We start from the raw sequence: 23,714 nt of genomic DNA, 5'->3' as shown, positions 1-23,714 counted from the left end.
ATTGGTAGTTTGCTTGCCTAGCATTTGTAAGACCTATGGTTACATCCCCAGGATTATGTAAACTAACCATGGTAACACATGGGTATATCCCAGCACTGGGAAGGTGGGGGCTGAAGGATCAGAGAGTCATGGGTACCCTCAGGTATATAGTGAGTTTGAGGCCAGTCTGAGCTACATGAGACCCATACTCAAAGCAAAAGATACCTTAGAGCAGTGGTTCTCAACCTTCCTAATATTGTGACCTTTTAACACAGTTTCCCCAGCCATAAAATTATTTTGTTGCTACTTCATAACTGCAGTTTTCTACTGCCATGAATTGTAATGTAAATATCTGAAATGCAGGATGCCACTACCCACAGGTTGAGAACCACTGCCTTAGAGTAACTAACCGTCCGGGGCACTATTCTAGGTGCTAAGTATAAGAAACACAGCATTCCTAATGTCCTGAAAATCATTTTCTCCTTGCATAGTAGCCAAAGACAAACAAAAAGATTGTGCCACGTCGGTAGAGCTTTAATCTTCAAAGAAGCAAACTGCTGAGCTATGCTAGAGTCTGTCGATGGGATGGTCCGGCGTTCAGAAAGGAAAGCAGATGCAGAGGTTCTGTGTGGTTTGGGGTTCCACCTCTCTTCTCAGGGTGTCCGGAGGTCGCCGCCATTAAACCATCTCAGAGCAGACTGGGTGAAGTCAGGAACGGGTGGAGTCCACAGTCCACTTTTCTCTCCAGAGTGTCAGACACACCATGCCGGGAGGGTGAAGCAGAGGCTGGGGAAAAGCTGTGGGTCCAGGTCCTGTGCTTTCCCCCTCTCGGGGCGTCTAGGTGCCACTGCACACCGGACTGGAAGGATGAAGCAGAGTTTGAAGCTAGCAGGATCCTGGTCTGGCTGAGAGCGAGTGCCGTGGGGGCGGGAAGAAGGAGGGAAGGCCTTCTCCAAGGATCTTAGTGCTACAACTCTTTTAGGCAAAAGCCTTCTCCAGTGATCTTTAATGAAATAGCTTTCGGGGATGATCTTAGCTTGGGCTTATCTTTATGCAGGGTGGACTTATATACTTTATTGGGGATGAACCAAGGGTTCTATAGTTAAGGAAGCGGAGCGGGTGAGAATATCCAGAGTGGGCAAAGGTCATTGGCTGAAGGCTGAGGCTACTGAGATGCCTCATTAGCATGGAGGAAGAATCCTAGGTGCTGGGCTCCATGACTGACCTGTGACCACCTGGTTAGAGGACACTGGGTTTCCTGCTCTGAGGCAGGCACTGGAAACAGGGAGGGAGTTTGTTCCACTCCTGCTGGTCTCAGGATGAAAAATTTAAATCTCAAGTTTTAAGAGTTTTGGAGTTTGGCCAAATTCTACCTTGCCAGTTTTATGCCAGTTCCTCTGGTGGCACGGCCCAGGTGCCCCACAGTTCCGGAATAAGAGTATTACCCCGTAATATTTAATGAGAAATTAGGATACCCCCAAATCAGTAGGGGATTGGGAGTGTTTAGTGGTACTACCGGAAGGAAGATAAAATAGAACTACATCCACAGCCCAGTGCTTCCAACATCTCCAAAAGCTTCTGGTCCAAATAGATAGGAACCAAAGGCTTTGCACAGAAAAGTGACATGGGGTGATTCACATTTTAAAGGACTGGTTTTCCTCCTGCCTGTATCCTATGGTAGAGGTCATGAACCTCAGCTTTTAACGGGCTCAACAGCAAAGAGCTTTTATTACTCTTGCCAGGAACCTCCTTTCAGCTCTCAGCACGGATATCAGGTGGCTCAGGACGATGCTCTATACCTCCAGCTCAAGGGGATCTGATGCCTTCTTCTGACCTCTGTGATCACTGCAGTTATGGGCACAAAACTACAGCACACACACACACACACACACACACACACACACACTTTAAAAGTTAAATAAAAATGTCAAAACAAAACCCCAAAAAACAGGTATTCAGCTAAATAGTTGGCCTTTTAGAGGGTATTGGCCAGAGAGTGAATGTGGGTTACAATGTGACATGTAGGGCCTTTTTTGGTTTTTGGTTTTTGATATTCTGTCCATTCAATTTGAGAGTTTTACAGAGAGATGGAAATTGCATTCAATTTGTCTATTCTGCCCAATATTCATACCAATATGGGTATGACTGTATGTCTTCACATTTTGCTTGTATGAATTGAAATAATTTTGAGGTTCAACAGATTCTAATTTTATTCCTTAGAAGAATACTGTTTGCTTCTGGGAAAATATGTTAAAACGCTTTGTTGTGAATAGAATGGTATTTTGGGAACAGTTCCTCTGCACCCCTGCTGTCAGTCAGGGAAACACTGCTACATTAGGTTACTTACCCCTAGAACCACAGCCAATTTTAACACACCTCTAAATGTGAACCGGTTTTCAAAAATTAGTGTCACAGAAAGGTAACTTTGTAATTAATCATAGTCATTTAAATTGATTGCATATTGAAACTGCGTATTTTAGAATGATGTATTTAAAACAACTTTATTTTTATAAAGCTAAAAATTTAAAACCACTATTAAAACAAATGCTTTCTGCTCTCTTAACTTTTCCATGTGGCAGCTTGTTGAATGGGTGACAAAGGCCTGCATGGCTTTTCTGAGGCACAGTGCAGTGGTCCCACTGATCACATGCGCCTCCTCAGACCAGCTTTGTCTGACTCCCTCAACAACGACTGACCTGATCTTTCCTACACAAAATTTCTGCCTCTAAAATATTTTAAACAATGTATTTTTTCTCTTACTAGAAAATGATTCATTGTAACAGGTTTTTTTTTTCCTTGTTGGTTTCTTTTGTTTATAAAACATCAGTGTATAGGGAATTTATAAAAACTCCACATAGCCAAAAGACATGTTTAGGTACTTATCCAAAACTGGGTGCAGTTTCTTTTGCTTTCTCCTCTCTTCATGGTGGAATATTGACAACTGCCTTTGTCATTAGATGCTCTTATTTTTTCTGTGCTAGTAAGTCTGGAGGATACAGCACACTCACTAGCAGTGACAGCAGGTAATGGTGACAATGGCTTATTATTTATCTTTTAGGAACAGCTCTAAGTTGTAAATTGCATGTCCTAAAACCCAACTTTTGAACCCTTGAAAGCTAAGTATTCATTGGCTTTCAGGATCTTCATTGTTACCTATCTACAGACCTCTCTAATTTAATTTAATTTTAGAACATTTCTACTACCCTATAAAGAGCTCCTGAACCCAGTAGCAGTTCCCACAGCCCCTGACAATCAATAATCTTATTTTCTGCCTACAGATCTGCCTATTAACATTTCACACACACACACACACACACACACAAATGGATGTTTGTCTGGTTTCTTTTACCATCTGTAGTTTTATTAGTTTCCTATGTGACATAGAATGTATTGGTACTCAACTGCCTTTTGTTGCTAAATACTGTTGGGGGGCAGAGGGGTGGGGTATGAGAGGGGGGAAGAGGGAGGGAGAGAGGGGGAGAGAGGGAGGGGAAGAGAGGGAGGGGGAGAGATGGAGAGTCCATTTTTTGATGGACATTTGTGCTGTGTCAATCTGGGTTATTCTGGAAAATCTTGCTGTGAACAGTCCCATGCAAGCTTTCTGTGCTTCCCATTCCTCTGAGTATGTGTACAAGGTGGGGTGATTGCTGTGTCGTGTTGAGTGACGGTGACATTGTGTGGCTGCCCTCTGCCGTCCTACAGTGATGCATGGCAGTAGGATTTTTGTCATATCCTCACTGACCCAACAGCTGTGACTTTCAGTTGACAGACTATAATGAGGCGTGAATCAGAATCTAGAGGCAGGTGCTTTAGGAAAGACCTTGAGGGGATTCCATCCCACCTCCCCTGCCTGCCTCCAAGCACACTGATTAAGCCCATGGCCTCCAAAGGCCATATATGGCTGAGCTGGACTCTTACATCTTTGGCAGCTACCTTGTTTCACTCTGCTTTCTTCCATAAAATGGAGATAATTGCAGAGCTTACTTTGGGAGCTTAGATAGAATTCAGTGGGATGTGGGGAAGGCCTTTGCACAGAGCCTACTGCACGGGTGCCTCTTCAATGTGTCTACCATTGTATCCGTAGTTCAATACTTGCTCAATATATAGAGACCAGGTCTGTGAGTGGATGCTTACGTTGGTCCCATTTCTCAAATAAGGCTCAGAGAGAGACATCGCTTCATGTTTAAATGTTTTCGCCACAACTTCTTTTCTAAGAATAATTGCTACAAAGCGATATTTTGATACATTTCTAGATGCACAAGTTCTTTTCTAATACATATTCTTGTTTATAAATTATAATGAAGCAGCACTAGACAAGGCCCCCGAAGAGTTTGCTTAACTGGTTTTAGAAATCATCACTTACACTTAATCCATACTAGGGAAATTAAAACAACCACCGTCAAGACAGCCTATTTTAAGTCCAGAACCGCTGACTGAGACACTGGTTAAGGTAATGTTTTCTTTCTGGCCCGCAGATCCGGGCTTGGGTGTCTGTACCTTTATTCCGATTACCTCTGTACCCATGTAGACAAGAAGAGAGGCTGCTGATGAACGTTTTCGTCATCATTTTTGTTTCACACCTATGTTTATGAAAAGCAAGGATAAGGTATCTGTGGAGCCAGGATAGGAGAAAAGAAAGATTCCCGGAGAATGAGCATGGCCAGCATTCCTTACATTGTCAGGTGTTCGAGTCTTCTAGAAGTCATCATTCAGGGTCTGCCACGACAGTTTTATATCCAGCCTGAAAGGAATCAAAGAACTTGTCAGGGTTCTTCTGATGAATATGAGTAATCTTTGCGTTAAAGGTAGGAATTTAAGAGTTGTTTAATATTATCGTAGCAGTTCTGTGGAGGATGGGATGCCCTGGAACGGACTCTGTTTGGGAGTAGAGTATTGGGAAATCAGAGCGAACTTTGCACAGATTACAGGGAGGTGCAAAGAGTTGGCTACAAAGAAACCTCAGCAAGTGGTGAGTTTCTATTGGCCGACTGGTAAGTGTTCAAAGACAGGCTCTTGCTTCTGAAAAAAAAAAAAAAAAAAAAAAAAAAAAAAAAAAACAACTTGATTTATATTGCCATTTTAAGGAAACCAAGGAGGCCTTTGCTACAACGCTCTCCCCGAACATATTTCAGGTTTTACGCCGACATCAACTATCACTCAAAGCACAGCTGGACAGAGATATGCATCCTGCACAACATTGGCCCACAGGACTCCCTCATCTAAAGTTCATATGGCACTGGGAGGGCAAGAGGCTTTGTTTTCTTTCCCTGCATTAAATGCCATGGAAAGAATCATTCATGCTGCCGGATACACAGAAAGGAATTACAAACTTGCTTGAAATTCAAGAGGCCAGTCTTTGGGCAGCCAACGCATAAACCACCTCAGAGAATGAGGATTGGAGATCCAGGAGAAGAAACCCATGGAATTTCTCCATGGGGAAATGTGGCTAGATCTGTAGCCACAATGAGCACCAAGAGTGGAGAGTTCTCTCGCTTCTTATTTGCACGAATATTATAGTTTACAGACTTTTTAAAAAAAACAAGGTGCTAAAGTATCTCTATTGTTTTAAGTCGCTCATTTAGACAGCCAGGGGTTATAAAACTCAGGCTTCTGGGTCACACGTACCCATGATGACTAACTTGTAGTGTGTCTCTTTAGCTCCCTTAGAGGTCTCCATGAAGCACTGTTGAGAGAACCATTATTCATCCCATGGGGTCTGACTTTGGCCCAAGTCTGGACCAAGTGCTTTCCTTATATTGTCTGGGAAGCTACCTGACAAACCTGTGAAGTGGCTTCTGGGGCTCTCGCAGGCTCAGAGATGTTAAACTACCTGTCAGCCCTCAAGGAATTCATAAATGCCTGAGCTGGGATACAAACCAGGACTGCCTGACACCCAAAGCATGCCTTCAAGCTCTCTAGACTAAAAGGTATCAAGGGGTTTTGATAAAATTGTAGTTGTTTAATGTACTAATTGGATGAGTTGAGCTCAAAGATCTCAGTAAGTGTCAGAAGCACAGGATGGCCAAGTAAGTAGGGGAGAATTGTATTGGAAAAGAGGACCAAGAACAAGATTGAGATTAAAAAATAATAATAATAAATCCACATGCTACCATGCTGAATGGGGTAACTTAAAAAGGCTGTATGTTTGTATGTGTAGACACATGGCTGAATTAGATCAGCCTTTCAGAGTGCCCTCTGCTGCCTTCTTTGGAGCATGTAACCCCTTCTATTTAAATTGTAAATTAGACATTGAAGTCCATGTTGATAGAAACCAACTATCTGTCTCATGGATTGATGTGTGAAACCTTGGTCCTACATTAGTATCTGACATGTGTATTTGTTAAAAATCAAATTAGCAGTAACAATGGCAAAAAGAAAGAAAGAGAGAAAGAAAGGAAGAAAGAAAGAAAGAAAGAAAGAAAGAAAGAAAGAAAGAAATTTCTAACTAATAGCAGGCATTTTTTTCTGTATTATTTTATTTTCTCAGTGACTTTATGAAATAGATATTATTTTCTCCCTGGTTTATAGGTAAGCCAATATATGGCTTAGTGAGATTTTTGTAACCTGCCAAGGACGCAGTAATAGGTAGATGAAAATCATCTGATATTTGATGTTATGCTATAGTCTGTTGATTTAAATTTTTATTAAATTGTGTGTGTGTGTGTGTGTGTGTGTGTGTGTGTGTCAGCATGCATGTAAAGGTCAAAGGACAACTTGCAGGAGTCAAGTTTTTTCTTTCTGCTATGTGAGTTCTGGGGAACCAATTCAGGTTACCAGGCTTGGCTGTCGGCACCTTTATATGATGAGCTATCCTTCCATCCCCCTTTAAAGGTCTAGCCCATACTGACTGAATTTAGGCTCCTTCTTCTTCTATTCACCATAACTGGCTTGATTCTAGTATTGTAGTAGCTCGAAGTTCACACACTCTTTTGTGGAAGAACTGTTTCACGTTCTCTGTATTTCCAGCATTTACTCCAATCCTAGCATATGTGAAATTTACTCATTTGTTCAATGCGTAGTATAATTCAATCAATATAAGCAAACATCTTCTAAGTGGCAGGCACCTGATATTGGGTACATGATAAAAATATTTCACAATAATAAATAATAAAATACTGGAATTTAAAGAATCATGAAGAACACAAATGTAGTTGTGAAAATAAAGAATTAGTTGAGGCTTCCGGTGTAGAAATGGAAATCTTTCCCATTTGCCTCCTTGTTCCTTGTGTCTTATGTATTGATGAGCAAATGAAGGCAGAATATCGCAGAAAATAACAAAAGAATAATTCGATGAACTTAGAGGCTGGAGAGAGGTTATGTTTCCCATGGATTACTATGGAATACGCTTCAAGCCCAGTCTGGCCAATAAGCCTGAGTCCATTTTCTCCGCTATACCTCTCTCTGCCAATCCATGCCATGTTGTGTAAAGACAAGGGATGAATTCTCCAGTGTGTTCTAAACCCTGCGGCCAGAGCCAAGAATCATTTCAACTGAAGGCAAGACACCTCAGCCATGATGCACAGAGAGATGAACTTACCTTTCCCTTCTGGGCCCTTCTTACCCTATGCTGATCTCTGAGAGATTCTGAAAGAACTACTGGACCCTAAAACCTCCTGAAGGCGCCCAGCTCCACGTGGAAGATGTCACTAGGACAACCAAAGCAGCTTGCACCACATCTCTTCTGCTACTCAAATTTCACACATGGCCTTTGAAAAAAAAAAAATCAAACAATAATGTAGGGCTTAACTGCCACGTGAAAGTAGAGCTCACCTTTCAACTCCTGATTATAGGGAAACATTTCTGCCCTGTCTTTCCCCCAAAGGGATGCAGTTACTTTTTGGACTTGGAAACAATACTATTTTCCACCCATCAGAAACTTTCTTCTTCTTCTTCTTCTTAGAAACCTAGTGGCAATTCCAGCCTCAGTTAAGGACACCCCCCCCCCCCTTTTTGGAACTTCAAATTCTTTCTAAATTGTGTTAGCTGAAGCATTCATTGTATGTATATAATTAACTCACGGGTCCCTCGGGGCCCATCTGGCTAAACTCATGGAGCTTAACTGAGCAAGACATTTGCTGATGTCTCTTCCTACAGTGGCACCCATAGAAATGAACTACTTCGTGAGGAAAGTTCTCCAAATTGCTTGACTAGTGGTTTTGGACTGCGCCATTAAATTATTTTGTGATTCACAACAGGGGCGATATCCTATTCTTTCAAATGTGTTTGCAATTTGGGGAAATGTGGACTGGAAAGTGGGCCCTGCCTTTCCCCCGAGTTGAAGTGAGAAGTCGGGGTTCCTCCCTTCTGTACCATTTTAGTGCTCTTAAATCTGTCTGGATCGTGGTGGTCACCCTTGGTCCCAGCGACCCTTCTGCATTGATGGGCTTATGATGAGGGCACACAGAAGGTGCTCTGAGTAGGATTCTTCAGGCTGAACATATTGACCCATAACTCAGCCCGGTGCTGTGTAGATATGTCTCTGCCTGTAGACACTGATGCGTTTCTGAAACCAGCTTCTCACAGTTCGATGATAGCCTGTTTGGAAAAGAACCGGACATAATGGCATTCTCAAAGTTCTGGCCCCTGCTCTGCGCTCTAGTCCAAGCTTGGAGGGTTAAGTTTTGAATAAGCTCCTCTTCTAGCTCTCTCCAGGCTTGGAGCTCCTGACCTCACCCTTGAACTTCAACAAGGGGCAGTCTACATCATATCCGGTTAACAAAAGAGACCTAGATGCGGACTTCTACCCAAAGGAACCTACTTCTAAATACTGTCCTGAATGAAGTGCAGGCAGGTATCAGGAGCAGCCGAGTGAGCTAAGAGCCTCTGAGCACAAGCCAGCCCCTGCCCTTGGTTGTATGGCACCAGAGGGTAGAGATTGGAACAGCTCATCCACGCCTTTTTTTCAGTGAACCTGCAAACTACCATTCGCTGTCCAGGTGTCCTTGGCTGCCACTTGCACCCCTCTGCAGCAGAGAGCAGACGCAGCCTCTGCCTGGACTCCCACTGCTGCTGGGGAAGAGTCCTGGGGCTGCTGACGCGGTTGGGAGGAGCCTCGCCTTTAATGCACCAGCCGCCTCCAGCCTCCTGCAGCAGGAGCAGCAGCACCAGCAGCAGCTGCGAGTGCGCCCCTGTGGGTGTGAGGGTGAGAGCGCTGGCGCCGGCCGCAGCGCCCTGCCTAGCTCCCCGCCAGCTTCCCTAGCCCCCGCCTGCGGGAGCCGCCCTCCCGTGGGACCAGCACCCTCATCTCAGCAAGGCAAGCCTGAATTCTGCCCCTGCCATCTCGCCACCGCAGTGTGGGTCTGGAAAGGCACCATTTTGTCGCGGCTGCCCGCTCTCCCAGGGGGAGGAGGGCTCTTATTTTTTGCATTTTGAAGCCGCTGCCTGCCAAGGGGAACCTGTTGGGCATCCCCCAGCCCTACTTGGGAACGTCTCCTAGGCGGGCGGGCTGGACCAGACCCCTCGTGGGGGACACAGCTTTCTGGTAACCGGAGGCAGAGGAGGCAGGCGCAGCATCCTCGCTGGGAATTGGAGCTGAAGTGAGCGCACCGTGCGGGAGGAGCCACCGCATCCGCGGAGAACCGAGTGGAGGAGGTGACAGCTCCATTGCTGGCTTTTTATTTTCTTCTCTCTCCGCCTCCCCGTCTCCTCAGGCTCGGACCATGGTGCAGTCCCACTGGCTCCCCTGCCCCCCTCTCCTGTGAGACTGGCTGCGGGGTGGGATCATGGATACTTGTCTGCCGGCTTCTGGTTCCCACGCAAGTAAGCCTGCTGTCAATGGAGGAGGACATTGATACCCGCAAAATCAACAACAGTTTCCTGCGCGACCACAGCTATGCAACCGAAGGTAATGCCAGCTCGGCCGCATTCCGCCGCTGGGGTCGGGTGCAAGTTGCGGATAGCTGTGCTTCATCAGTGGCCAAGTGCCTAGTGGCAGAGACTCCTCCGGGCTCTGGGGCTGGAGCACTGGGCGGGGGCTCAGGCTAGGTTCTCATCCAAGCCGCTAGAGGGGTTAGGGGTAAGGCACATCCGTCCAGGCTCCGGCTCCTGGAGGGCTGGAGCCCCACGTTCAGCAGCAGGTGGACCAGGTGCCCCCGGGAGTTAAAATGGCCTTTAGGGATGCGGCTTTTCAGGGCGCGGCTCCCAGGCAGACAGATGATCCCAAGGAAGCAGATGACACCTTCTTGTCCCAAGACGCTTACAAGAATCTTGGACTGAGATGAGAAGGGAGGGGCTCAGTGACATCTTGGTCCACCCCTCTCTGGGTACAGTGATGTTGTGGCTCTCGGTGACTGCAGTAAGAGTACAGCTTCATTTCTTGCCCATTCATTTCTCCAGCTCGCTGGTTTACCTGCTCAGACAATCAAACCACCCACCCCCCAAGGCCTTTTAGCCAGAGTGGGGGAGCCCTCTCCCCTTGAAAGTACGTTAGCCAGAAATTTTTCAAAGGTGGCTGGGGGAATCATGATTCGCGGCGAGCGAACGAGGCTGACACGTGGGGCGAGCAACGGGAACTGGATCCGTGGGGCCTTTAAAAATCACCATTATGAATTCTGCAGCAGTACTTTCTGCTGAATCAACAGCCAGGAGAAAGCAGGAGGGTTCAGCAAGCTGAGCTTTGCCAAGAGGTGAAATTGTGTTCGCTCACTCTCTCCCTCGCTGGCTCTCCTTTCAGCCAGCTCTCTCTGACATCAGCCTAAATGCTAGGCAGGCAGTCAGGGAAAGTCAGCAGGTGGACTGCATCCTGCCCTTTGTGTAGGAACTGAGTCAAGGGTGTTTTAGTTTTATTTGAATGACAGAACTTTTGCATTTGAGCTTCCTTTTCTACCTGTGGGTGTTGATTTTCGGCCCTGAAGTGTATTGCCCTATGGCTATGTCCATGTGAGAACCCGTACTAAAGTGCTTACAGAAAATGCAGCCGGCACATTAACCTGTGATTCTTCTTCTAGAATGATAAAATTCCTGTAATATGTAATCACAACCGAAGAATACAATGGATCAAGTAAACATGCCAGCTCTGAGGGAAAGAAAAAGACTCATATATGGGGGAGGGGGTAATGGTGGCACCCTCTGCAAAGATCTCTGGAAATTTTAGACAGAAGAATTCCAAGTGCTTTTGATAATACTTTTGCCATTCATCACCATGTCTGGGGACCACCAGCCCAACATGTCTATGGTACACAAATACACTGTAAGCTCTGAAATCTTGCCTTGAAGATTTTTTTTTTTTTTAAAGATGGACCACCCATCTCTGCCCCCTGATAAATGAACCAATCTTGATGATTCTTAAAAATATTCCCACAGCAGTGGTGTGAGTGGTGTGATTTTAAGTCTCTGTGCTTTGTGACTGAGCATGACCAGGTAGCAATGACATCTAGGCATGCTGTCCACCAGAGAGGTCAGCCTTGAATCTGCTAGCTTTGTGGTGGGTAAGGAGCTCTGTATTTGTGACTACAAAGAACGAAGGCTGCCCTCTTGTTTTCTCCTGCTACATTATGCAAGCAAGGGAAAACCTAACAAACCAAGAAGGTGACTAAATTGAAGCCAGGTGTATAGGAATGCCATTGTCAGAAGGAAGAAGTTTAAGATGGCATCCTTTATTATTTCCAATGACCTGGATACTACCTTTGTACCTATTTAATTGCATTTTTATAAATTCCTATTCTGGGTGAAATATTTAACAATGAAGCATGTGTTTTTAGCCAAAAGCTTTTAATCTTTTCTGATATGTATGAATCAATCTACTTCACCCCTGTGTCTGGTCCTGGTAAAGTCATGGGAAGAGGGGGAAATGGAGCAGAAGCTTGACAAAGCAAGCTCTCTAATAGTCTTGGTCTATGCATTTCATGGAGTATCCATTCAGTTGAGCCAGACAGGATGAAAAGAACCTTCCCACCCCTTTTGATGAACCAGCCTGCCCAGGGAGAACTCCAGATCCAATTGGACAGAATTCTTTTTCCCAAAAGTTTGGGGTTTGTTGTTGCTGTTGTTGTTATTTCTTGACAATTTAAACTCACTTACTGATGGATTGCCTTCTGGGTCCTTTAAGAGACTTTCCTGATCTCTTTCTCATCCCTCCACCTTTACAATTCTACCAGCTCAAACACAGCAAACATCTTCCCCTAAACTCTTCTTTCTGCTTATGATTTCTCTGATGTTTCCCCCTTGGCTCTGATCATTCTACACTGCAGAATTCTATTTAAAGCTGAAAGGAGTTTGGGGTGTAGTTACTGTGAAGGACTTTAAACTCAATTTGCATTGTAAGTGGTAGCTGCAGGCAGGTTTTCCTAGCTAAGAGCAGTGTAAATGCTGTGAACTCTCTTTCCCCTCCCTCCCTCTCCTCACCCTCCCTTGATGTGAGCAATCACAGTCACTGCTCTCCTGCCTTTTCCTACCTTCTGTCTTTTCCTTTCATCAGGCAACTTCTACTCCAAGCTCTTCTCTGAGTTTCTATGGCCATTTACAGGTACCAGAGTGGGACACTAACCGAAGACCCTGAGACCTAGAGATTAGTTACAGGGTTATCCCTTTAGGGACATCTAATCTTGGAGCTAGAAACTGTGACTGAAGCCTGTGTGCTTTTTTTTTTTTTCTAGAAAACTCTGTGTGCAGCCTTCTATGATCAGAAAGAGGACAGTGGTTTCCTAGGTGTATGAGCTGGGCATCTGTCTGGAGGAGAATTCTTTCCAGAAGTAATTTCTAAATGTGCGCATAGGTGATGAATAAGTAAGGATGGAGTTTGGGGTGACAAGTGTAAAGCCAACTGCTGGCTTGATGGAGGTGGGGCTCGAGGTTCTCTACCCAAAGGTTCATTGGATGGAGCTCTCAGATCTAAATGTGAATTTCTTCCTGCATCTTAGGCATCTCCTAGAGTAATCCACATGACTGTCTTCATTACAGCAGTCTTTGGGCGTTCTACATTAATATTGTACTTCCAAATGGTTTCACAGAATAGTGCCATAAACAGGATGTCATAAACTAATGTTACTCTCCTCAGTCTTCTTGGCTGTAAAATGGGACTCACGTTAGAACCTATGCCACAGGAAAAATTATTCGATACAGACAAGGCACTCAGGATATTGCCTACCACAAATCAGCCCCAATCCACTGTAACTGTAGGTATTCAACTGTGTTCGCATATCACACGCGCTCTCTTGCTTTAGGCTGTATATTGATTTGGGTTGATTTTAAGACAAAGGGTTATTAGGGATATGGCAAAAGCCACTACTCTTCTCGTGGTTGGTCTTCTAGCCAGAAAACTTGTCATTTAGCAATTTTCTTAATTGATGGTTAATTGCTAGTTATATCTTGGCATCGATAGGCTCCATCTTAACCTCAGAAGCCTTAAGAAAAACTGTCCTTTTTACGTATCATTTAAAAAAAAGAAAAAGACATGGGTTAACTGTTGAATGTAGTTCTTTCCAGTGATTGACGTATTGTGCCTTTAGTCTTTTTAGAAATATCACTTGGATTTCTGCAGATGTGAACAATAGTGTTTAAATATATATATTGCCTCTGACTTCATAAGGTGCCCAGTCTATCAGGGATAATTAACTTAGCAAGTCAAAATGCAGGGCACATATGTGGTGGAACATGGCTCTAATCTAGATTGGGACCCAAGGATAAGTAATCATTTGGCAGTTTCAGTTGAGAACTCAATGGTGAGATCTACCTTACCAAGAGCTGAAGGTGTTTTAAGCAGAAGTGGGGATGGGTACAGGAACCCAGAGATGCAATATCACCTGGCAAAGTCAAGGAATGGAGACATGACTATAGCTAGACGGTATGAGAAGAGTATTTTAAAAATGAGGGTGGAGTCTGTAGTTAATTGGGAATACACCAAAACCAAGAACAATCAATGGAAGAAGAGGGGAGTGGCTAAATGGATAGCAAAATGATCAAGTGTCTATAAAGCATTAATGATAAAACCCAAGTGGGCCCACAGATAGTCGCTGTCAAGCAGTTTTGTTCATTTCCTGTAATAAGATGTTGGGTGAGAAGAGATTGAAGAGATATTCAGGGGCCAGATCACATTGAACCTCATTGCTCAAAAGGAATTTGGACTTTGTCCAAGGATGGATGAGAAACCATCAAAGGATTTCCACAGAGGAGAAGTATCAGTTTTGTGTTGTCTAGAGCTCAGTCTGGCTGCTATAAGGGGTGGGGTCAGGAGGCTGAGTATGAGCTGAATAGAAAGGAAAGCTGAGAGATAAGGAGGGGACATTTATACCAGGGTGGAGGCTGCAGTATACATGGAAAGTCCGATGGATTGGAGATGCATTATAAGGAAAGACTGCATCAGATTTACTAGATAAGATAGTCTGGATGTGAATGTAGTAGCTGGTGCTGAAGACAACTCCCATGCAAAAACAAAAACAAAACAGGAAACTGACTGACTTCAAAAGTTGATAAGTGTTAAGGGGACCAGGACGAATGGAGTTTTACATTGGGACGTTAAAGCAGAGGTTCTGAACATTCCTAATGCTGTAACCTCTTAATGAGCTTTTTCATGCTATGATGACCCCCCCCATCATAAAATTATTTTCATTGCTATTCAAAACTGCAATTTTGCTACTGTTGTGAATTATAAAGTAAATATCTAATATGCAGGATATGATATGTGACCTCCCATAGGAGTCAAGCCCCACAGGTTGAGAACCACTCCTCTGTAGCAAGCAGATATCTATTTCTGATATTCAGAAGAAAGACCTAGACATAATATTTAAATTATATTAGGTAGCAAGTGCATATTAAAATTATTTGAAACCATGTGAATAGATAAGTCACCTATGAGAAGTTTACTTCAGGGCAGAATTTGAGGTGGTGTGTAGAAAGAAATTGATACTATTTAAAATCAAGGAATTAGAGCAAAATGCACTTCATATTGGAATAATTACCCAAATACCAAATGCTTCCAGACAGCAGCACATGGTCATGGTGTAAGCTAGGTGGTAAAATGAAAAGGATCCAGTCTCCAGTGTGTTGAGTTTGGACATCGTTAAAGCTGAGATCCCAGGGAAATGCTGCAGCATCAAGAAACACCAACCTCTACCCCCTGTAAGCCCCAGAAGAGATGCTATAGTGGATAAATCTGGGCAGGTGTATAACGATGGCTTCTAAGATGAAGATATAGAAAAGGCACTAGACAAATAAAAAGATGTGATGTCCCAGACCAGACTGAGAGCTGCCTTGAGTTCCTTCAATTGCTTTGGTATTTGTATGCAAATGGAAGATGGGCCTGGTACTTCCAATGCATATGGATGAGTGTGTGAGCTCTCAGAAAAACCTGGGATGGAAGGTGGGAAGAAGCTGTTATGCCTTATGCTATTGTAAATGACCTTTCTGGGGACAGGAAATGTTCTGCAACTCAACATAATAACCAGAGTGCATTGAAATTACCAGCAAGTTTTCATTATTAGCAAGCAGGTCCCAAGGGGCAAACTCAAGCCATTTATGAGTGCTGGTCAGAAATATAGCAGTGAACCCAGGGTGAATATTATTACACCTGTTCTGTCAAAATATTGATAATGCTCAGTGAAAAGAGCACAGCTATAGACTGACATCCCTAGACTCTGGCATTTGCAGTGAAGAAGAAACGAAGGGTTCAATTTAGACACCAAGCTGCAAGAAGGTGTCTTGCATACAGACTATAATCTAGGCATTTTTCCAAGGTGTTTCTTGTGTTTACTAGTCTAATCTCCTTGTGAAAACTGGAACTGCGGTTGCATTAATCAAGCTTTAGCCTCACTTCAGAATGATAAATTTCATGATACAAAGAGCCAAACAAACTCATACAGAAAATACATTTGTATTGCAAGCACACATATTCCAAGCCTGTGACAACAGCTTTATGTCCAGCTACCCTGCTTCTTAACAGGATTTGGGGGGAGGAAATTCAAACTGAGTTTAACCTATTGGTAGATACCACTTGATGTTCAGTCACTGCTTCTGGGTTCACTAGATCAACCCTTTTCCAACAGAGCATACCACATTTCTGGGCCTTCTTTATCTTCTCACTGAAAGGGAACGAAATTCCCTCACCCAGTGCCGAGCCCATAGTTGACATACTCCTGTAGATTAATTCCACTCTCTAATATAAAAAAGAAGGAAATATTTATGGAACCAAGCAGCTGAGATATGAGAACTAGCCAGAGTTTTATAAACAGAGATTTCAGTGTCTTAAACTCCCACTCTAAGACATTAACAGTGTGGTGAGTTTCTGAGCTAAGCTTAGGCAATTCTAATGAATACTCTAGGTACTGATCTGCAAAGACCAGTGACAACTGCTATCAGTCTGGATCACAGTGAAAGAGTGGCAGATATGTTGTTTGGGATATCTGTTTGAACACAAATGATGGTACCTGAGGCCAAAGATACTCTACAGCCCATTCCTTTAACCTCCACGAGAAGAAGACAAGTTCCAATTGACTTGTCATCCTCTCTCCAATTTCCTTCTTGCCTTTCCAATAGGACTCAAAAAAAAAAAAAAAAAAAAAAAAATCTAGCTTGGAGCACTAACTCAGCTCTCCATTTGAAAACACAAAGTAGTTCTACAAGGTCACTAGGAGTTTTGTCATTAATAACCCAGGAACCCTCAGTTTCTTTGGCTCCAAGTTTACTAAGGAAAGAATTAAGAATGAGACCATTCTAGACATATGTGAAATCCATAGAAAATTATTTTGCATCCACAGGCTTCTTTGGGGAATGAATGAGCCTTACTAGGCAATGGGGAGGGGGAGTCAAACTGTCAGAAGAAACCTTAATGACACATGACAACTGCAAAGAATAAAGGAGGGTGTGTGGGGTTTGGAGGTGGGCAGGTTTGGACCAGAGAAAGCTCAAAACTTTTATGTGGTGTGTGCCTCATGGGGCTGCTCACTGAAATGAGTATACCTCGCCTGTTTTATTTGTATGTTGTTTTGTCTGGCGGGCTTTATAGTCACCAGGCTCTTTTCCATGTCAGAACTCTTTTTTGCCTGTGCTTCCGAATTGGCTGTGCATGGAGACGTTATGGCTGTACCCAGAGTTTACTTAAAAGTTCCTTTGTGAGTGGATGGAAGGCTACTTCTGTTTTTATATTCCAGATACAATCACAGTGATCACCTGTAAACATATAAATGTGTTTTTGAGTAGACATTCTCTTTTCTGGTTTTATTGCCTTTAAAGGTGAGCTAGATGCTGGCTTCTATTTGTTAGCAGGATGGTAAAAGACATCTCTGACTTCCCCTCCATTTATTTTCTGTGTAACCCTTTGATTAAACAATTAACCATAAGGACCAGAAAAAGGGGAGCAGCAGCTACACCACTACCACATATGTAGTACTGTTTCTAAAATATGCTTGGACCTGAGAATCTATAAACAAGAACGACTGTGGGTAATTAGAGAAGGTTTCCTGTATGCCATGGGCAGGGAGCCTCTAGAGTACCTTCCCGTCATCCTCACAGTTTCCTAGGTTGTTATTCCTCTTACCCGAAGCTGATTGTGGTTCCACTACAATAGATGCAGTACAAATCACATCCAAGTCTGCCCGGTTCCAGATGCCCGACGAAATCTCAACCACCTCTTCTCAGTGGATGAACCATGACTCTGACAACTGAAGGCATGATGCTGACACAGTTTTCCAAAATACTCTTTTTATTCAACACCAGAGCAAAGGGTCCTGTTTTTATCAGGAATTTGAAAGGTAAATGAGAAAAAAAAAGTTGAAAGGCAATTCACTGGTATGGGATGTACACCAGAAGCCCTGGGTAGGATTCCCACGCTGGCCACAGTCATTAGTCACTTTTGGTCTCTGAGCTTCCGTTTTCTAATCTGCTAATGATGCTGTTATAGGTGGGGGAGGGGAAAACAATCTGTAGTTTTATTAGCTGTAAATGTCTGCATTGAATCTCCGTCTGCATTCATGATTGTTTGGGTAGGTTCAGACACCATGATCAGGGAGTGGGAGAGGGGACACGGGCATAAGTTCTAAATGGCTCCAGAATTCCAGGTCTGGCTGTGCTTCCTGAGGAGCCAGATGATTCTCCTGGCAAGAAGGCTCTGATGCAGCTAGGAGGTAGAGCCAGAAAGGGAAATGTCTCTTTGCCAAAAGCTGCTGCAGATGGAGGAGCCAGTCTGTCTGGGCAGCCTATGACTTTGAGAGGACCCATTTGGCAAAGTTGTTGGCAGGAACTGCCTTGCAGGATGGGTGCTAGAGACAGCCCTAGGCTAGAGTGAATCCAGGATGCAGCAAAGGTGGCTGGAGGGACAAACGACCATCTGGTGAGCAGGGTGCTGCTCACCTTGCATCACTGACAGGAAAGAGCAGGTGCCAATCAGGGAGGCTGAACTTCCCTTGATAGGATCTGACAGGCACAATAGACTCTCTTCTCTGCATCAAAGACTCCGTGGAGGGCTATAAATCCTTTGTGACTGTTCAGAAACCAGTGAGGCCACAATATACATCCTCTACAGTCACAACGTAGAGAGCAATATCCCCTAATTCAAAACTAAACTAACTATATGTTGCCAAGAATAAATAGTGCAGGGTTCTCTCTCTGTCTCTGTTTCTCTGTCTCTCTGTCTCTCTGTCTCTCTGTCTCTCTCTCTCTCTCTGTGTGTGTGTGTGTGTGTGTGAGAGAGAGAGAGAGAGAGAGAGAGAGAGAGAGAGAGAGAGAGAGAGAGAAAGAGAGAGAGATGGGGTCTGCTGAAGCTTCCTTATCCTTGTTTCAAAATATCTTCCCATCTATTTGAGCAGATGACACTCTGTTCTTCTACATATGTAGTTAACTACACCTGTCAGACTGTAGCTACCATGTCTACCTCTGTATTGTCAAGAGGTGACCTGGGTGGCTCTTTGATTTTGTCTTTGCCAAGCCTTTTCTAATTATAACAAACATGGCAAGATATATATATATATATCAGACATACAAAAGAATTGTGACGCAGAATTGAGAAAATTCCAAAGCATCACCAGTGATAGTAAGCACTCACTTTAAAGAAGAGCATTCCCTAATTTCAGTGAAAACTATAACACAGATTTGCATGAATCTCATGTCTGGGGCTATATTTCCTTGCACATCCCAGACACATTATGGCCAAGACCATGGGTACTTTTATTGACTTGAGCTTGATCTGGTACATGGTACCTCATGAGCAATTTTCACTACCAGTGTTGATGGTTGTCTACTACATTTAACTTTATGGTTCTTTGTCATGTTTTGAAAACATTTAACTTACATTCATTTAAAAAAAAGCATTTTCTTCTTCTTTACATCAGTCTTTTTTTTCCCATTTAACCTGATATTTGCTGAAATAGAAATCAAGAGATTTGGGAACAAATTACTGGTTCTCAATAAGGACACAGCTCAAAAAGAAAAGCCAAACCAGAGAGTCACCTCCTAGAGTTGCTTTATTATAAGTCAGGATCCTGACCCATTTTTAAATACTTTTAAAATTAAGTTTTGTGTTAGTGTGTAAAATGATGTATAACACAGACACACACACACACACACACACACACACACACACACATGCACATACATTCTGATATTATGGTCCTTGTCAAGAAAAGCTCACTGACTGTTATAGAACACCTAGATACTTATAAATATAAATACTATGCAACATTTTCATCATATTAAGTTATTTATAAGAAATTATAGCATTAAAAGTATATGTTGAAGAGGTATGAAGTATGTACAATAAAAAAATTGAAGCATACTTAAAATTTTCCTTAAGAAAACATGCTTTTGGTTTAGCTATAAAAATTGCATATTTTCTCTTATGTGAAATCTTTCCAAGCTACATGACACAAGCAACCAGGTTTCTAGACAGTATTTATAACTTGCCTTCTAAGATAGCTGTCCTGATGAATTTTTTGCAACCTCTGTGGTTGACCGCCACCTCTGTACTGGCTACAGTTTGCCTCAGCTTTTCATTCCCACTGATTTTTAAGCTTTTTACATTCATCTTAAGAAAGTTATAGAGGTTGAAAGTAAGAAAAGGTCATAAACATGAAATTGCTGATTTTTAATCCAATCCCTTTGGACACATCTCTTCTGGAGCTCTGGTTCTTTTACCCTTTCTGAGCAGAAGCAGGCTCAAATACTAAACCATTAAGTGCACAGGTGAGCAGCTTGTTCCCCAGAATGCATTTGTCCACTTATGTTAAATAAAATTACTTTCATGCTTCCCGGGCATCATTTGTAGATGAGTATATAGAACCTGGTGACCCAGAAATGTTAATTTTTCTCAAACTGGTAAGTAGGTAACTTCAAGGAATTATTGACCCAGTGTGACAAGCACTGTGCTTGTTTAATGAGCTAACCTCTCTTGGGGCACAAATTTGAAATTTTTAAAAGCTGTGGTTTTTAATTTTTCTGGTTACACAATGAATATATAGTTGAGTGTAATTGTACTCAAGCAAAACTGAGAAAGGGAAATTCTTTTAATCGTTGTTTTGAAAATTTCAAACTTTGCTAGTTTTTTCCCCAAAAACTGACACTGTAATTTGGTGGAAATGAAAAATAATGTAAATCAGATTCATTAGATATATATCAATAAATTGTCATGCCTGTTATCTTTGAGTAGTTTTGAGTCCATTTTCGAAGCCTGCTAGCTGTCTACACTTGGACTGTCTTTGGTTTTTACAATTAAAGGTCAACTGGAGGTTCTGGTGCATTTGATTTGGATATTTGGGGCATTGGCATTGCCTTGGAATCTTGAAGTCAGTATACCAGGTTCTTTAAGGCCATTTTTGGTTGAAACATTTTATGAAGTATTAATAAAATGTTTTATTAATAAAATTAATAAAATCTGAAAGTTCAGTTAATAACTTTATAGATGGGTGGATAGATGAATAGATAGGTGGATGGATGGATGGATGGATGGATGGATGGATTGACAAATAGTTGTTTGAGTAAATAAGTAAGTATGAGGGTCGGTAGGCTTCCTCAGAGGATCACGAATGTTAAGACATCTTCTAGGAACAATGTGTTTCAATAGAGATTTGTCAATATAGTATTAAAATCACCCTTTCACATCATTAAATCTATCAAGATCACCACCCTCCTCCATCTTGAAGGCAGAGAGGGATTAAGCCTACACAGACATGAGGACATGTTTGTGGGAATTTCCCAATGATGCTAGTTTAAAATTAACACTGTGCCTTGGTTATGGAGAAGTGCTCTCCTGTGGGGAGTGCTCCCTAAGGCTATGGGATGTCATGTAGCATCCCCACCTTCTGTCCCTGTGCAAAGCCAGAGGGGAAAAAAACAGTGCAGAGGACTCAGTGGAACTTGAACTTTGTGCTGGGGTAGGGGAGGGGACACAGAAGCACTCTGATTGTCACATTGTGCCTTTGCTGCCAACATGCTTAGTCAGTCTGAGAGCTTCCTCGGCACAATATGAAATGGAAATTTTCTGATCAGATAATTTCCCATAAGTCTTAGGAACTTGGGTTTGAGCCCACTGTGCAAACCAGGACCATATCTTTTTTCCAGTAATTTGACAGGCAGGATGCCTTTGAGTTCCTCACAGAGATCTTTTTGAGCTAGACATTGGCACATGTTAAAAAAGCAAAGCATTACTTTTGTCTTTTGTTCACCCTCTGAGAAGGTTAATCTGCTCAGTTTTCCCCTATCTTATGAATGTTAATGTTCCTTGTCTGTCTAGTCATCTTAACGTGAACCCATCATCAAACTACCTAAGATGTCTTAGGCTGGGTCCCACTACTCTGCCTCTCTGAGCACTGCCTCACTTCCTAGTATTCACAAGCTCTATCCCTAACCCTCAGTTTCTCTTCAAAGTGTTTATCTCCCTAAGTATCCTAAGATATCTGACAATCACAATTTGATAAGGCATAGATATTCCTCCTATGTCACAGATATGGAAACTGAGGTCCAATCTCAGCCAGCCATAAGAAAGGCAGATTCTGCATATTGCTTCCCTGTTAAGATAGACCTTTCTGGAAGGCAATGATTTCAGTTTAGCTTTTTAGTTTACTGCATGGTGGGCATGCAGATCCTTGACTGAATCTGAATGTAGATGGTCCCACTACAGTTAGAACAGCAACTGTTTGCATGATGTTGTTAAAATTCTTTTTGGTGTGCATGTGTGTATGTTTGTAGAAACAACTCATATCAACTTCCTTTCCTAAGGTTCCAGTGGCAAACAGAGGTATGGTTCTGTCAAAGTTCACTCTAGGGAACTAATGAGTATCAGGCTTCTTTACAGAGCATAGGTGAAAGGTTACTCATAGGGGTGTGAGTGCCCACACTGCCACTGCCTCTGCAGGCTTCCCCTAGAATGCCTTACCCAGCAGGAATGGGGCCTTTCCCCTACTGAGTTTGTTAAGAGGATCATCTTTTTTCCTGGGTCTTGCTTCCTCTACATATACATTGAATCTCCCCTTCCCCTAGGCCACAGGGAGTTAAGGCAAAATTGTGTACAACAGCAGTGTTAGGGAGAAGCTGGGTGAGGGTCTCATGATTCTTCTCATCCCTCTATAAGGGAGCATAAACAGTCAACAAGTCCTAGTGAGATAACCCTTTTTCAAGGGAGTAAAGCTGACCTCCCCAAGATGGCAGTTGCTAGGCTTAAAAGAGAGTGAGTGACATGTGTTCATTGCAGACAAGCTGAGACTTGTAGATTCCTGTAGAGATGTTGAGGTCACGCCCTCTTACCCCAATAAAGTTTAAAGACACAGGGAGGCTGTCAAATAATACACTAAGTGATTTTTTTTTTTGGTAAGGACCCATCCTCTCTTCTGGCTTGTTGCCCTTTTTCACAGTAGTTTCTGTTCATTCTGTCAATCTATTCTCGAACATTCAGCAAGTACTTACTAACCACTAAACCTCACTTACATTTATAAGTCAGTATACTATGTCATTCATGAGAAAAGATATAAAAACATTAATATTGGTTATATTAAGCAAAATGTTCTTTTTATGAGCAAAACCCCCATATTTCAAGGAAAATTAAAAGTATCTGCATCCATGATTAAACAGCTATGTATACTAGGGGTTCCTCTTATATAAACTTATGAATCATTCTATAAAAGGTTGACTATCAAAATATTAGTGATAATTATTTCAGGCAACAAAGTGTTAAGTAATCCCTCTCCATTTTCCTGTAATGTTTTACAGTTTTGAACAACTATTCACGTTGATTATATAATAAAAACAATAAGTTTTCATTGTACAGAGTAACACTTTGTAGAGTGCATACTGTATCTGGAAGGCGAGCCTTTGGATATCAAAGTAGGAGATACTCACCTGAGTTCATTTGTTTACTTCGATGGTACAATAGTTCTCTAAATGAAGAATCAGTTGGAACTCTGGAGCAGCAGTGAGTTGCAGAAATAATCCTCCTCAGGCCTCTTACCTGAGGGCTTGGGAAAAAGGATTAACAGAGAGCTTGGCCTTTGGTTCAGTCTTCGTTTTGTCTTTCTCTCTTGATTGAAACCAGAGCTGTAAGACGATAACTCTGACATCAGTTAGTCTGCTCTTCAGTTATCAGGCTGGGCAAGGGTTTAGATGAGTCAGTGAAAATGAATGGCAATGATGGAAAACCCATCTGAGGGAAAAAAAAAATGTCCTAGAGCCAGTGGGCCAGAGCCAACCCTTCTGCACATGAAAGATCTCATGGGCTTTGGGCATTGACACAGAAGGTAGTTTTAATTACTCTGAAGGAATTTCTGGCATGTTATGTCAGAGCCAGTCTTAAAACGTTTAATCAGTGGATTAGTGACAACCTG

The 23,714-nt window shown here is 42.7% G+C and overlaps 1 protein-coding gene across 2 annotated transcripts in view; it reads left to right on the top strand.

Annotated features, from left to right (window-relative positions):
• Positions 1-23,714, top strand: part of PPP2R2B (protein phosphatase 2 regulatory subunit Bbeta) — a gene marked incomplete at both ends in the record, with an annotated part of 387,929 nt that overhangs the window by 127,263 nt on the left and 236,952 nt on the right. Inside the window, one exon of one of the 2 annotated variants that reach the window (XM_080920408.1) lies at positions 9,630-9,823. The exons of the other annotated variant lie outside the window; for it this stretch is intronic. Coding sequence (XP_080776534.1) covers positions 9,630-9,823 — 194 coding nt within the window. The remainder of the gene's footprint in view (positions 1-9,629; positions 9,824-23,714) is intronic. 2 annotated transcript variants of the gene reach the window in all.

This window comes from Micromys minutus (assembly GCF_963924665.1).
Source record: "Micromys minutus genome assembly, chromosome: 8".
In the NCBI taxonomy this organism is placed as follows: domain Eukaryota; kingdom Metazoa; phylum Chordata; class Mammalia; order Rodentia; family Muridae; genus Micromys; species Micromys minutus.
The sequence above is the reverse complement of the archived record's forward strand: the minus strand, read 5'-3'. Positions and strand labels throughout refer to the sequence as shown.